Source organism: Python bivittatus, unplaced genomic scaffold, assembly GCF_059951505.1.
Source record: "Python bivittatus isolate LINGU-HERP-01145 unplaced genomic scaffold, Pbiv_v1 ctg000800_np1212, whole genome shotgun sequence".
Classification (NCBI taxonomy): domain Eukaryota; kingdom Metazoa; phylum Chordata; class Lepidosauria; order Squamata; family Pythonidae; genus Python; species Python bivittatus.
In genome coordinates this window covers 1,155,485-1,170,408 of record NW_028277105.1, presented here as the reverse complement: position 1 = coordinate 1,170,408, position 14,924 = coordinate 1,155,485, and the positions used below count along the sequence as shown (strand labels likewise).

At 42.9% G+C, this 14,924-nt stretch overlaps 1 protein-coding gene across 1 annotated transcript in view; it reads left to right on the top strand.

Moving 5' to 3' along the window:
- LOC103063425 (complement C4-B) overlaps nucleotides 1-14,924 on the top strand; it is a 72,889-nt gene that overhangs the window by 11,820 nt on the left and 46,145 nt on the right. The window contains exons 7-13 of the mRNA XM_088128640.1: nucleotides 881-977; nucleotides 2,825-2,930; nucleotides 4,748-4,871; nucleotides 7,175-7,287; nucleotides 9,829-9,999; nucleotides 11,325-11,504; nucleotides 13,004-13,186. Coding sequence (XP_087984766.1) covers nucleotides 881-977; nucleotides 2,825-2,930; nucleotides 4,748-4,871; nucleotides 7,175-7,287; nucleotides 9,829-9,999; nucleotides 11,325-11,504; nucleotides 13,004-13,186 — 974 coding nt within the window. The remainder of the gene's footprint in view (nucleotides 1-880; nucleotides 978-2,824; nucleotides 2,931-4,747; nucleotides 4,872-7,174; nucleotides 7,288-9,828; nucleotides 10,000-11,324; nucleotides 11,505-13,003; nucleotides 13,187-14,924) is intronic.

The window sequence follows — 14,924 nt, the reverse complement described above, 5'->3', positions numbered from 1 at the left end:
TGTTGGTGAGAATGTTGGCTTCCCACTTGGATTTTCCTCCATCCAGGTGTGCTTGGGGAGGAATGACAAGGGGAGCTGAAGTGCCAACTACATTTGCAGAACATCAGCTTTAGAACAGGGAGATGAGGCCAGTGACACATCTGACCCTGAACTGGACTGGCAGAAGCCACGTCCCCAAAGTGAGAGGGGCCAGAACCATGAACTGGGCAGAGTCAGGAATAAGCGTAAAATTTGCTTTAAATGTTAAATAAAATTTAATAAAATGTATTAGCAATTACAGATTTGTTCTCTGTGTATTTAATACTTTGTTCCTTGTATTTAATAATTTCCTCCTACAATTCAGCAGCAACTTTTTGAACAGCTTCAGGGCCATGTTAAAGACTTCATTCTGCCATTGTTTTTGCATTCCTGCTCTCAAATATATATTTTAGAACAGTTTTGGAGTCTCAGTATCCTTACCAATAAAAAGCATTTGTAGGGAGCTGAACGTATTCCAGAAATGGCCACTCTTTCTCATTTCCAACAAGTTTTCTAACACATGGCTCAGATATTGAGCAGAGTCAAAAGTTAGTTCCCTAAGACTCCCCCAATCTTGGGCCTTCCCCAATCTTGAGCCTTCCTGATGTGTGAACTCAATTCCCAGAATTCTCAGCAATGACCATTCTAGATGAGGACTTCTGGGAAATGAAGTCTACATATCTGAAAGGTGACCAGGTTGAAGAAGGCTGCTATTGTCCTTCCCAGCAATGGAAGTCAATGAAAGAGCCCTATATGTAGTTATCTGCAGTAAGATTCTCTCAAAGAACTTAAAAGGTAGAGTGGAAGGTGGTGACAAACAAATCTTCAGCTTAAATTTATATCTCTTCCTTTCTCTCATCAGTGCTGCCTCATTTCGAGGTGAAGATTGTCCCAGAACAGAAATACATCCTGGTCGCTGGACAGCAAACATCTGACTTGCGAATTAACATTCAGGCTAAGTAAGCAACTCCAGTAGAAGAGAATATCTGTAGCTCAGGGTTGAACTGTGGAGTCCTTGGGGTTCTCTGAGCTTGGCTGTTTGCTTGCAGACATTTCATTACCCAACTAGGTAACATCATCAGTGTGAGTGAGTGTGGAGTTTGCCCCCTGTTTATATACAGTAGTTTGGCCTGCCAGTGTTGGTGGGGATGTGGTTTTCTCCTTGGTAGTTCCTTGATTAGGGTGTTGTTTTCTGCTTGATTGTTTGTCTGGTGTTTATCTGGGTGTTGGCTGCTGGAGAGGATGTGTTCTGGTCTGTTTCCTTCTTAGCTTTTTTATTGTCTCTTTTGAATGGCTTGTAAATGTGGTTTATCTCTATGTGTATATTGATGGCTGATTTGTCTGAATGCCAAAATTCCCTAATGTTTTTGGATTTAGCTTGCTTTAGGGTGCTCAGTTTCCCAGTTGAAACTATGGTTGAGTCTGTCCATGTGTTGTGAGATTAAGGAGTTTTCATTGTGTCTTTTGAATGCTAGTTGGTGTTCATAGATGGGCTCTGCTAGTCTTCTGCCCGTCTGTCCTACATAGTGGCTGTTACAGTCCTTACACTGTATGTTGTAGATGACTCTTGAGCAACTCTTTCTCATTCAATGGCTTCAATTAACCACGTTATATGCCCAAATTTGCAAGGGTTTTGAGATAGCTGCAATCCAAAATAAGTCGGTGGGCAACCACAAGCATGCATAGAAATGCAAAAAACATCCTTCCTTTGCGGGAATGGATTTGCCAGCATCACTATAAGCCCAGAAAAAGCAGATGCAAAATAGGTCAGAAGAAGTCCCGGTTCTCAAAAGTCTAGATGGCAGCATTGTGGGTGTTGGGGTGGGGCGTGAGAAGGGAAGTTTAATATTTTTAGTGTCTTGTTCTTGGGTATCTTAAAGATTATACTGGAAAAAAGGAGTGTATTTTAACAACCTTTGGTTTGGTTAAAAAATTTTTTACCGGCAGCCAGTTGGCATAACCTAACTATCCAGCAGTATAAATAAAGGGATTTGACCATCATCATAGATACCCTGTATGGAGAATATTTAATATTTTAATGCAGCCTAGATGTCTTGGGATTGTAACTCCCAGAATTTCCAGCCATGAAGGAAGTGCTCAGTGAAGCACATATTATGAGCAAAACCTACCGGGGGAAAGGGGAAAGTTCTAGTTTATATTGTTACAGTCATTTGGTAGAACAGCCATGAAGATCTTCAAAAAGATATTCAGATGCAGGAATGGGCCTATAACCACAAAGATCTGAATTGTGCTAGTCATGGTATTCCTTGTGACACTCTATGGAAGCGGAAGTTGGACTTTGAAGAAGCAGGATAGGAAGAGTATTGATGCTCTTGAACTTTGGTATTGGAGAAGACTCCTGAGAATACTGTGGACAATCAAGAAAACAAACAAATGGACCACTGAACAAATAAGCCCAGAGTTCTCACTCAGGGCACACATGACCAGGCTCAACTTATCCTACTTGGGACACATTATTTGAAGACCAGCTCTCTGGAGAAGGCTCTGATGCTGGGAAAGGTGGAAGGAAAGAGAAGAAGAGGACAACCAAAGGTGGATGGACTTTGTTGGAAGACCTGAAGGACCAGGTTAGGGACAGATCCTCATGGAGAAAATCTAACTACTGTATATAGTTGCTAAGAGTTGACATCAACTTGATGGAACATAATCAATCAAAAGAATGTCTTCAGGCTGTGGATCAGATGAAGGCAACATCATGTGGACACAGGAGAAAAAAAAAATGATTATGTTTGTGCTTTTATCCCAAAGTTAATCATTTGATTTTTTTTCTTGGCTTCCCCAACAGTTTTTTCTATGGGAAAGGGGTCACCGGCATAGCGCATGTGCGATTTGGGGTGATTGGTGAGAACAAGGAAAAGGTGTATGTCTCAGGACTGGAACATCAAATCACGGTAAGGAACGGGAATATTTTATTTTATTTTATTTTATTTTATTTTATTTTATTTTATTTTATTTTATTTTATTTTATTTTATTTTATTTTATTTTATTTTGCCTGCCCGCAACTGACAGACTTTCAGCGGGTTACAAAATCACAAACAAAAAATGGCCTTGGTACAATTACAATTGCATATCAATAAACCATCCGCAGTCCCATCCCCTGCAAAATTAAACCACAAATAAAATCATAAAACAATCAACCAAAAAACAATAAAAATTGATGGCAACATCTATAAATCAAGGGCCTTCTTAAACAATTCTGTTTTTAATGATCTCCTGAAGCCTAACAAGGTAGGAGCTGATCAGATTTCATTTTAGCACTCCATCAATTCATAAATGCCTCCCTGCATGAGGGCATGAATGCATTTTTATGGACAGGGATGGGATAGATGTAATAGTATTTATTTATTTATTTGTTTGTGTGATTTCAATAGTGCACGCTTAGCACATGACTCAATAATTATTCAACAGTGAGAGTAATGTAGTTGCAGATACTCATACATCTTTCCTTTACCACTATCCGATATATGCCCCATGTCTGAAACCTGAATGTGAAACAAATTCAGGATAAAGCCTGAGCAGTAATCACTCTGAACAAGAACCGTATTTGGAACTGAGCAAGACTTGAGGGCAATGTTGACCAGATTCATGCTTCATGCAACGCTGTAGTTGGTTTAAACATCGTTTATTGGATAAACCACAACTGGTTGAATTTGCACCACTCACTTAACCACAAAACCATTCACAAATCACAGTGTCTAGGGTCCCATATAAGCCCCAGTGTAGTTGACATACTTCATTTTGATGCCTTCAAGTCAGTGTTGACTCCTGGCGGTTGCCTGGACTATAATTTTCTTGGCAACATTCTTGGAAGTGGTTTGCCCTTGCCTTCTTCTTCCTGGGGCTGAGAGAGAGGGACTGGCCCAAAGTCGCCCAGCTGGCTTCATGCCTAAGGCAGGATTAGAATTCACAGTCTCAGTTTCTAGCCCAGTGCCTTAACCACTACACCAAAGTGGCACTCAGGCCATGCTTTGGGCTTAGCATATTGTTTTGACCTGATCCAGAACAACCCCAGCACTCAAACATGCAGGTCCTTCTGAGTGAGGGAACATGAAGGTTGACAGTGCAGAAGTAGGGAAAAAATAGCAAGAAAACCTTAAGGCAGAAGAACCCCAAACCAGCAGGATGAAAGCTGAGCGGCCCTGGAAGATGGCTGAATGTTGGGGTTGGGTAGGGTGAGAAGACCTGATTGGAGGTAGAACAGAGAGTGCTAATGGAGTCCTTGGCTGAACAACACTTCACTGGCAGTTTTCATCCAGCCATTTTGGAGCTCAGTTTATTTATATATTTAAAACCTTTGTGTGTCTTAAAACCAAACTCTGGATCCCTTATAACCAACCATAAAAACCATATATACAACTAAAACAGCAATAAAACCCAAAAAGGGTTTAAGGGTGAAAACAGGTTGGGCGTGCTTCCCACAAAATTCAGATACTTTGGTTTCTGTCTTCGCCCTCCTGAACCTCATATTTCTAGATCTTAGGATTTAGGAGTGTTTCTCAACCTTGGCAACTTTAAGACGCGTGGACTTCAACTCCCAGAATTCCCCAGCCAGCATGCTGGCTGGGGGATTCTGGGAGTTGAAGTCCACACATCTGAAAGCTGCCAAGGTTGAGAAACACTGATTTAGGAGAATGGCATTTATGGTAATATGCATACACCAGATCTGCTTGTTAGCCCTTAATTCTTTCCTAATCTGTCCTATTTCAGATTGCGGAGGGTGAGGCTTCGTTAATCTTGAAGCGCAGCCTTCTCATTGAGAAAGTGGGGCACCCCCTGCAAGACCTTGTGGGAACATCCCTTTACATCGCAGCCTCAGTCATAGAGACAGCAAGTAAGTTGGGAAATTTAAACAGCTTTCTTCAATCTGGTTCCTTCCAAATGGGTTGGGTATGTACTGGGAATTATGGAGTCCCAGCACCTCTTGAGCACATCCAATGGTAGAAGACTATGTCTGTATGAAGCGGGTGTTTAATATTCCAAGCAAGCTGAAATCATTCATACTTTTCAGGACTTTGATGGTGGGAAAGAGGGAACCTTCCTTCCCTGGTATGAAATTTATATTACTTTTCAGCCAACCCTTGTGAGAACTCATACTGTCAAGCGGTATTAGGTGAATTCATTCTTTGGGGCTTTGTAGAAGTGTATTGTCAGGGTTTACTCGATTTACTTGAGCTGTCAGAGAGGGAATAGAAAGAAATTATTCCATCTCGACACCTTTGTTTAATGAAAGGAGAGCAGCGTAGCAGAATGAAACACGATGGCTTCATCAGCTACTGACAAGAATTGATCTACGTACAGGGCCAGAGACTCGCTTGTCAGTTGTTAAACCTCATTACGTGGGACATACTGTATAGACTTATTGTGGATGATACACTGGGTTTAGAGTTCAGTTCTAGACCTCAAGTCCTGGCTGGTCTTAAACAAGAGCAACAAATTATTAGTGGTGGCCCATGAGCTTAAAAGAAAAAAAGGAACATCACCTTTGAGTCGTGATTTCATGGATACATCCTTGGCGTTTTCTTGGTTGCAGTGCTGAACTGGCCATAGCTTACATCTAGGATGTGTTTTGACTGCTAGTCTAGCCCTGGAGAACCCCTATAGGGAGTAAGGAAGATGTCCTTGAGAGAAGTATGCAAGCTCTGTTGCCAAGGCAAGAAAGGGTAAAACATGTTTCAAGTCCAGAATGTCCAGATAACATTCGGAAGTGGCTCAGACAGAGACCTCCCTAATTCACTGGAGTATAAGAAGGGGGAGGACAATTAGACTTGCAAGATTCTGTTCCTATAGCCAATCTCAAGAACAGTAGTTTTAGCCTTCCTGTGGAGTTGATTTCCTGGTCTGGTCTACCAAGTGGGGCTGGGGCTGAGAACCTCCATACAAGTACTATCTAGGCCCAGACAAGTTCAGCCAGGTGCTTTACTCCCCTACAAACTCTTCAGTCAGAATCTGAAGAATCTGGCCTGTGAGTGCCTAGAATGTACCTTCCCTCCAATGATGCAACCTCTTCCATGCCAGGGTCTTTTTTCACCATCCAGGGCGGTCAGCCCAAGCAACCAGCCTTGAAGAAAAGAGGTAGAGGAGGCCTTCCAGAGAAGGAATTAGTCTCTGAGGCACATGGCCTCCAAGGACTTCTCAAAGCATTGCCATCTGGTAATTTGCAATGCGATGGAGCATGGCTAAGAAAGCAGGAGAATAATCATATTAACCATATTAGTTGTGTTTCATTCCAGTTAAATGTATGAAATAAAATCAGATATAATTTTCATCCTGGCTTCATCTCAGGCTTCTTGGCAGAAACTCCCTGCATGCTGTTGAAAGACCACATGCAGCCCTTGGCGAAAGAAAGAGATGTCTTTGCAGTCAGGAAAGAAAGAAGCCTGGTTAGGATGATCTGAGACTAGAGGTATCAAGAGTTGAGGCCTCAGCTTGGTAGCTCACTTAGGACCTTCCATCATGCTGAAATTACTAGCCCAGTTCACCCCAAAGATATCTTGCACCATGCACATCTTTGTTTTCTCCCTCTAAATCAGTGTTTTTCAACCTTAGCAACTTCAAGATGTGTGGACTTCAACTCCCAGAATTCCCCAGCCAGCCATGTTGCTAAGGTTCTCTCTTAAAGTTGCTAAGGTTGAGAAACACTCCAATACAGTCTCTAGACTCTTTATAAAATCTGTTAACGGGGCAAGGCCACTGTGCAATAAAAGCTTGATTCAGAAGCCTTCATGCTTAAGTAAAGCTGTCACCTCTTTCACACAACGGCTGGATCCACACGCACTGGCCCATGGACTACCCCGCCTCATTTTACCCTGCTGTTAGGCCGGATTCACGCACTCTGCTAAACCATAATGTGATTGTTTGGTTGACAGCTGAGAGCGTGGTATGAACTTGGCCACTGCAATTTATAAACCAGAGTAGCTGAGCCTGCCACGTAAACTCAATCAATCTCGGCTTGTTCCTCAAATTGAGTTGAAGTCCCCATGTGTGAAACCAGCCAGCCTGAACCCTGATGAGGGAAGCAAGCAAACAGATGCTGCTGATTCATCATCCCTGCTTGAAAAGGGCATCTTCTCATCTAAGCATCTCCTTAAAACGTCTTTATGAGGTGCGTGGTTGACCCTTTCCTCGTTCTCCTAGGTGGTGAGCTGGAGGAGCAGGAGCTCACGGTGAAATTTGTATCATCTCCGTATTCAGTGGACCTGGGCAAAGCCAAGCGTTATTTTGTGCCCAACGCTCCCTTTGAAGTGCTGGTAGGTGTTGTGTTTTTCTGCCGGGCCCATCTTCCATATTGTGCAGTGTGGTTGCGAGGGTGGACTTAGGCGGGATTCTAGTTGTGGAATGTTGTCCTTCATCTTTCTGAAGTCCAAACGTGGGGCTTTTCACAGTTCAGCAGCTTAAAGGAGCCGGAAACAAAGCTGGCTTAAGAAATCCCATAGCCTTGGTTTGGCCATGGGGTGGGTGGGTGGGTGGGTGGGTCATCCATCCATCCATCCATCCATCCATCCATCCATCCATCCATCCATCCATCCATCCATCCATCCATCCATCCAATTTGTCACCACCCATCTCGTGAAATGACTCTGGGTGGTTTACAAGAAGATAAAAATTCATTAAAATACAATGTAAAAACAATCCTAAAAATAAATAAGTTCCAAGAAGATAGAAAATTGGCAAGTCATCTGCCCAGAGTCACCCAGTGGGGGAGGTGGGTGGCATACAAATTTAACAATAAATAAATAATAATTCCAGGCAGCGTTATCAGGGGGCTAACCACCCCCAGGGTCGGGTAGAGCCCATCTCACCCCATGCACACTGACAGAGCCAGGTCTTTAAATCTTTTCGGAAAGCCGGGAGGTCTGAAGTTCTGCTTCCCTGGCCCCCCGTTGGTGGATTTCCTGCTTCTTTGCCCCTCCAGGATCAGTTCAAACCAAGAAAGAAAAACTCACAATTTTTCCAATTTTCCCACCACTTGGTCTGAAAGGAGAAAGTGGCAGAACTCTGATCAATATTACCTGCTGGGGGGTTTTGTTTTGTTTTTAAAGCGAGCCCACCATTTCCCTGTTTCAGCAGGGAACTTGTAAAAATAAAATTTTTAAAAAAATAGCATCTCACTGTTTCACCGGTGATTTTGTTAAAAAAAAAAAGAAGCAACTGTAAAGGGCAGTGAGCAGAGGGGAGGGGCATTTGTGTCACCGGGGATGGTAACGGATTGGATCAGAAACGTTTGCCTGCAATGAAATTCAGCACAGCAGGTAAACCTGGGCTGTCCCCTAAGCCGGCATGACTCCAAAAAATGCTGTTTCGACCTGTAGCAGGAAAGGATGGGTAAATGAATCCTTTCCGGGGGCTGGAGACAAGTAGAGCACAATGTTGTGCATTTCTGTCCTCAAGAACTGGTCACGGCTGAATTCGCACTCCTGGGCAAGCTGATTGTGTGAATCTGCCCCCTTTTGGGTTTTAGAGATGCAGCTTTTCACCACCAGAGGGCACTGTTTCAGGGAACCACATCCTTAAATGCAAGACCATCTTAATGGATCATCTGAAGCGCAGTCGGAAAGCTTTGGGAATTCTTTCTGCTGGATATGGAAAGATTTTAAGGAGCAGGCCAGAATCCACTGGGTCAGATGGGGGAGTGAATTGCAATTTTTTTTGGGGGGGGGGCTTCTGCCCTGTCCTCCTTGTTATTGGACTTGGTATTATTTGAAAGCTTTTCACACATTGGAGCAAAACCCACACTTCAGCTGATGCACACAGCACGCTCGCATGACACACTTAGCAATTTGCTGGTTAACCTCCATATTTTGAGGTAGGTGGGTGACTGACATGTCTGCTATTTTCTTTTTAAGAGATTTTGAATGAGAGTTTTACAGATATCACAGAAGCCCAGTTAGGAACCAGACTGCTGTGGACAGGATTAAGAAAAGCCAAACCTTTCTCTACCCCCTTTACATCCCCACTTGAGTGTTCCCACTCCAAATGGGGATAGAAAATATGAAAGGAGCAGTAGAAACCGTAAAGGGGAAATTTCCATAAATCAGTTTCCCACCTAATGGGAGGATGGGAATTGCACATGACTCAGAGTCAGCTTCAGCTGGAGTGACTTACAAGCCTCACAAAATAAATAAATTCAATAACTCCCCTGTAATGGTATGTGGGTATGACCTTGGGAGACAGGGCCCAGAGATGCTCCCTAGGGAACGGTCAGATAAGAGAGAGCATAGCCCGCAGCTGGATAGTGGGCAGGGCAAGAGACTCAGAAGGGACCCTCCCTAGTTTCTCAGGCTGTAAAGGAGACGGCAGGAGAATTGTACCTTCAGACTTGCAAGATTCTGTCAATGTAGCTTTACAATAAAGTAGAATTAGATCATCTGGTCATGTTTCCTGTCTGGTCTACCTGGTAAGGCTGATAGTTCCCCTACTTCTCTTGGACAACATGTCAGTCTATGTTGGGTGAGTTAATCCCAATTACCCAACCAATAAGTGGGGGATCCCAGGAGATGTAGTTCAGCAAAATCTGGGGGTGCAAATCAGTTCTCTGTGGGTGAGAGAGCATGCATTGAACACCTTCATCTGTTCTTATGGATTTATTGCCCACATTTGTATCCTGCCACAATCCAGAACTCTCAGCGGCTTCTTGCAGATCAATCTGCATATGTGAATGTGTTCATTCTTGCAATTGCCCACTTGTTGTATGTCTCAGTTGTAGGTACGAAACTGAAACCTGTTGGATTTGGGTGGCCAAAAATTTAAAACAACAATAATCCTTTCTGGACTTTTTCTCCTTCCTCCAGGCTCGTGTTACGCTGCTGGATGGCTCACCTGCCCCCAACCTCCCAGTCCGCTTCAAAACCCGTGTAACTGGGGCCCAGTCTCCCGCGGATGGCCAGATGGAGACCGATGAGCAGGGAGTTGTGAACTACAGAATCAATGTTCCTCAAGGGGCTACCTCACTCACTGTCATGGTATTGCCCCACCCATCAGGGAAAGGAAGGGTGATGGAAGGACAATTGTTGGCAGGAAAAAGAGATGTGGGAGACTCCACGAGTGTCTGCAGGATGGAACTTCAATCGTACCACTGTAGCCGCCATCTTGACTTTTTTAACCATACTCTGCGGATACTCCTGGGAGACTCAATGGATGCTCCTTTTTAATCATATTTGGCTTATACTCTCCCCAGCCATAGGTTAACCTACCCCAACTCAAAGTTCTTTAGATGATTTGGACTCCAAGAGCAATGCAGTTACTGGGGAAGGTGCAGTCAAATGTATCTGGAGGGCAGAAAGTTCACGGCAGGCTTCTGGATTCATAGGAGAATTGAGCAATTTAGCCAGGAAAAGAGTTTTTCATTTTTGGAAGCCCAAGAGCCACTGTGAACCAGGCAGTGATGATGCAAACTGGGAAGGGCTGGGGTGAGGGAGAGGTTCTTTTTAAAATAATATAAAGCATATAATTTTCATTTATCATCTCGTAGCAAAGAGATGACAAAGGGAAATTGTGCCACCAACTTTCAGTTTTCACCAGAAGTGCTTATCGGGGTCTACAAAGAAGGGCCCCCAAAGGCATCCACGAGGGTGTGTCAAAAAATCACAGTAGTGGCCAAGACTGTGCAACTGAAGCCCCACCTCATTTTACACAAGCATGTTAGAAAGGGGCAGAGCTTTGATTGCACGGTCAAAGTTGCCACCTTGGCTTTTTTGAGACCCTTTGCAGATGCTCCCTGACAGATGTGCAACTCTGAAGATGTACAGTAAATATGCCCTCTAGACTCTACCAGTGTTGGGGCAGCTGTTTTTCATAATGCTGAAGCTTCCAAACTGTCTTTCAAACTTTTGCACAGAGACAATGATCACAGTCATCTTTTTAAAAAATTGTTTATTGAATAAAACAGAAGAGAGAGAGAAAAAAATAAAATAATAGGGAGAGGGGAGGGGAGGGGGGAAGGAAAAGAGGGAGGGAGGGAAGAAGAAGGAGGAGGAGGAGGAGGAGGAGGAAGGAAAGCAAGCGAAGGAAGGAAGGAAGGAAGGAAGGAAGGAAGGAAGGAAGGAAGGAAGGAAGGAAACAGCAAAATGAATATATATGACTTTCATATATGTATGCACACACACACACATACATACATACACTCATGCTGTACCCACACATAGTGAATAGGAAATTTTCACAATCCAGTTTCAATAAAGGTTAACCATCTTTCATTGGACCTGTCCTTCCATAATGGTCTGCTCTTGATGTCACCTCTGTCCAGTATGTGTATAAAAAAGGCTGACTATCTTTTTTTTCCCCACAGCTAACAGCAGGGACAGAGAGTCCAGCAGAAGCAACCCTGACCACCAAAGCTACCAGGTCCCCTAAAGGAAACTATCTGATCATTGAAAGTCCCAAAAGTTATGGCCTGAATCTTGGAGAGACCCTCACAATCGGATTGAAATACATTGGGTCAAGTGCCTTCACCAACTTCTATTACATGGTGAATCCTTACAGAGGGTTTGATGGGAGATGTTCACAAGTCCCCAGTAGTACTCTGGGTGGTGGATTCTTCTTCAGTGGAACTCTTTTATAGATTTCTTTGTAGGAATAAGCCAAAGCAGACTCATTTGAGGGCAGCTTTTCATATTTTGGTGTCCATCAGATGACTTTGAAATCCCAATTCCCACCAATCCCAATCAGCGTGGCCCAATACATTTAGTACAGTGTTTCTCAACCTTAGCAACTTTAAGATGAGCGGACTTCTACTCCCAGAATTCCCCAGCCAGCCATGCTGGCTGGGGAATTCTGGGAGTAGAAGTCCACTCATCTTAAAGTTACCAAGGTTGAGAAACGCTGATCTAGAAGGTAGCAAATTGGAGAAAGCTGCCGCAGCGTGATATTGTTGTAAGTGGGACAGTGGACTATTGCAAATCAAACTTGACTGACCCTTTGCTCTGCTTTGGGCTGATTTATATATGCAAAAATAGAGCATGGCACCAGCCCTTCTTGGATTGTACCATTTCAGAATATAGATGAAAGATTAATGAAATGCTTTTTTGGTATTTAAATGATTTCCTAAATGTCAAAAGTTAGCAAATCAGAACGAGGGTTGTTTAGTTAATTTAAAATGCTCTGGCCATGCTAGCGGGGAAGGATGGGAACCCAACATGTCTAGAGGATCCTGGGTTTGTGAAAGGCTAATGCGTATTCTTCATTTTCTTGCTGTTGAAGGAATGTTTCCATTAAAACAATAATAAAACATTTAAATAATATAAAGACTTATAGTACATATAAAGAGAGGCCTCTGGTCACCCTCTGGAGAACTTTAAGAATTATTGCCATGCTGGTTAGGAACTATGGGAATTGTAGTTTCAACACATCTGGAAAGGATCAGATTGAGAGAGACTGAATATCAGTTTTAGCCTTGCCTTTTCCCAGCATGCAAACTGGCTATAGAGTGGTTTATTGTTTTGTTTAGTTTTCTAAATATATTCTAGATATATTTATTATCACTTATTTGAGGTGACATAGATTAGCTTCCTCCCTCCTATCTTTTATTCCCACATCAACCACTTTGTAGGGTAGGTTGGAGTAAAAGATGACTGCTTTAGAGCTTCCATGGCTGAGGGCAGCTTACAGCCTGGGTCTCCCCCCTCCTAGTCCAGCACTTTCATCACACGATCACATCAACTCAGGCTGAGAGGGAGGAACTGGCCCAGAGCCACCCAGGAAGCTCCCATGGCTGACGGGACTAGAACCTGGGTTTTCCCACTCTTAGTCCACACCTTCACCCTTAGACCACAATGAATCTTGGGCTGAAAGGGAGGGACTAAGAAGGACCACATCCTCCCTCTCCCCATTCCTACTCCAGCACCTTAAACGTTGTGCCACAGTGGCTTGTTACGAAGCAAACCACTCAATGATGTGATTATTTTTGAATCTTTGGAAGATTTGCCTCTATGCTAAGCTTTGTTCTCTGATCTGGCCATTTCCCTGCAGGTTTTGAGCAAAGGGGACATCGTCTCTGCAAACAGCGCTCCCCGTGGCTCTTTTACAGTAGCCTCTGTTCGCATTACACCTGATCTGATGCCAACGTTTCGTTTTGTGGCCTTTTACCGCCTTGGGGATGAAATTGTGTCCAACTCCATCTGGGTGGACGTTGTCGACAAATGCGAGGGGAAGGTATGTTGCATTCAGAAGAGCTTGCTTTCCCAAATCCACTTCAGAGGTTCGTGCCATTGATTTCTCTGAAAGATAGGCAGAACTTTGGTTCCAAATAAACATCTGAGGATGTGTGGACTTCAGCTCCCAGAATTCCCCAGCCAGCCATTCTGGGAGTTGAAGTCCAGACATCTTAAAGTTGCTATGGTTGAGAAACACTGAGTTAGAGGATAGCTCCAACTCACAGGACCAAACATTGCAGAATGAAGTTGGCCTGTTCAGATAGACCTTCTTCTGGGGTATACTGGGGTATACTTTACCCATTCTCCACCCCAATCTGGAATTTTTTTGAGTCACTTACAGCTTTCTGTTTTCTGAATTTTTAAAATATTTCTTCAAAACTTTGTGTTATTTCCCTTTTGGTTCTCAATGACTCCAATTTGATCGCTCAATTGTCAGTATTCTGAACCTGAGCTTATGAATATAAGAAAGAAAAGAAAAACAATAGGTACCACCCTATTTAAATAGCATCAATTAGTTCTCCATTCCCGCTACTCTTGTTTGCTTTTAACAACGATAATCGGAAGCCAAACGTTGCATGTATCAGGGACAAAAAAGTCTCGAAAAAGTTCTGTGATGGAGTTTATTTTTATTTTTTATTATATCCAGCCTTTCTACTCAATTGAATACCCAAGGCAGAGAGCAAAATGAAAGTGTAAAATAGAGGAGAAAAAGTTTAGAAGCATACATTGTTCCTGAAATTAATTAACGATGAAAAGCATGGGAAAAGAGACATGGCTTGGCCATTCTTCTAAGGAAAGACAGTGCTGACTAAACCATGATTCATAGTTTTTAATGTCTTCATTCTCACAAATGGCTTTACCAAAGGATATTGGTCTCCTTGAGACAGACACCAAAAGGTTCGTTCTTCCAAGAAAAAGAACGTATCAGGGCTTAATAGGCAGAATCTTCCTTGGGTGAGGAGGAACAAAAGGTCCCAATAAAACCTAAATACGTTAATAGGCCGTCTGTTATTACTTATATCCGTTGCCGTAAGTTTAAGGTCATTAAAAAAAATGCAAAAACTTGACAATATTGCTAAAATTATTTTTGGGCTGTAACTGTAAAATATAATGTGAGAGCTTTCTGGGGCTGAAGCAGTGTTTGCGACTGTGGGAAATCATGAGAAAGACCTAACTGGTGCGAGATCTTTACTTTACTTTACTTTACTTTACTTTACTTTACTTTACTTTACTTTACTTTACTTTACTTTACTTTACTTTACTTTACTTTACTTTACTTTACTTTACTTTACTTCACTTCACTTCACTTCACTTCACTTCACTTCACTTCACTTCACTTCACTTCACTTCACTTCACTTCTGTTTTGTTTTGTTTTGTTTTGTTCTTCTTCACTTCATTCTATTTTATTTTATTTCACTTCATTTCATTTCACGTCACATTACGTTACATAACAGGGTTAAGAACGTCCAACCTACGGACAACTTGTACTTATGAACGGGCTGCCTGTTACTAAAAATGGTGGCTGGCTTTCCCCTTCCTCGAGCTGACGCACTGCTGAAGCCGCGCAATGTTTCCATGAACCGCTGAAGCTGCGCGTTTTTAATACGCAGCCTGTTTTCAGCAGTTCATGAAAACATTGCGCGGCTTCAGCAATTCATTGGCTCGAGGAAAGAGAAAGCTGTCTGTCGTTTTTAGTAATAGGCAGCCCGTTCATAAGTATGAGTTCCAACTTACA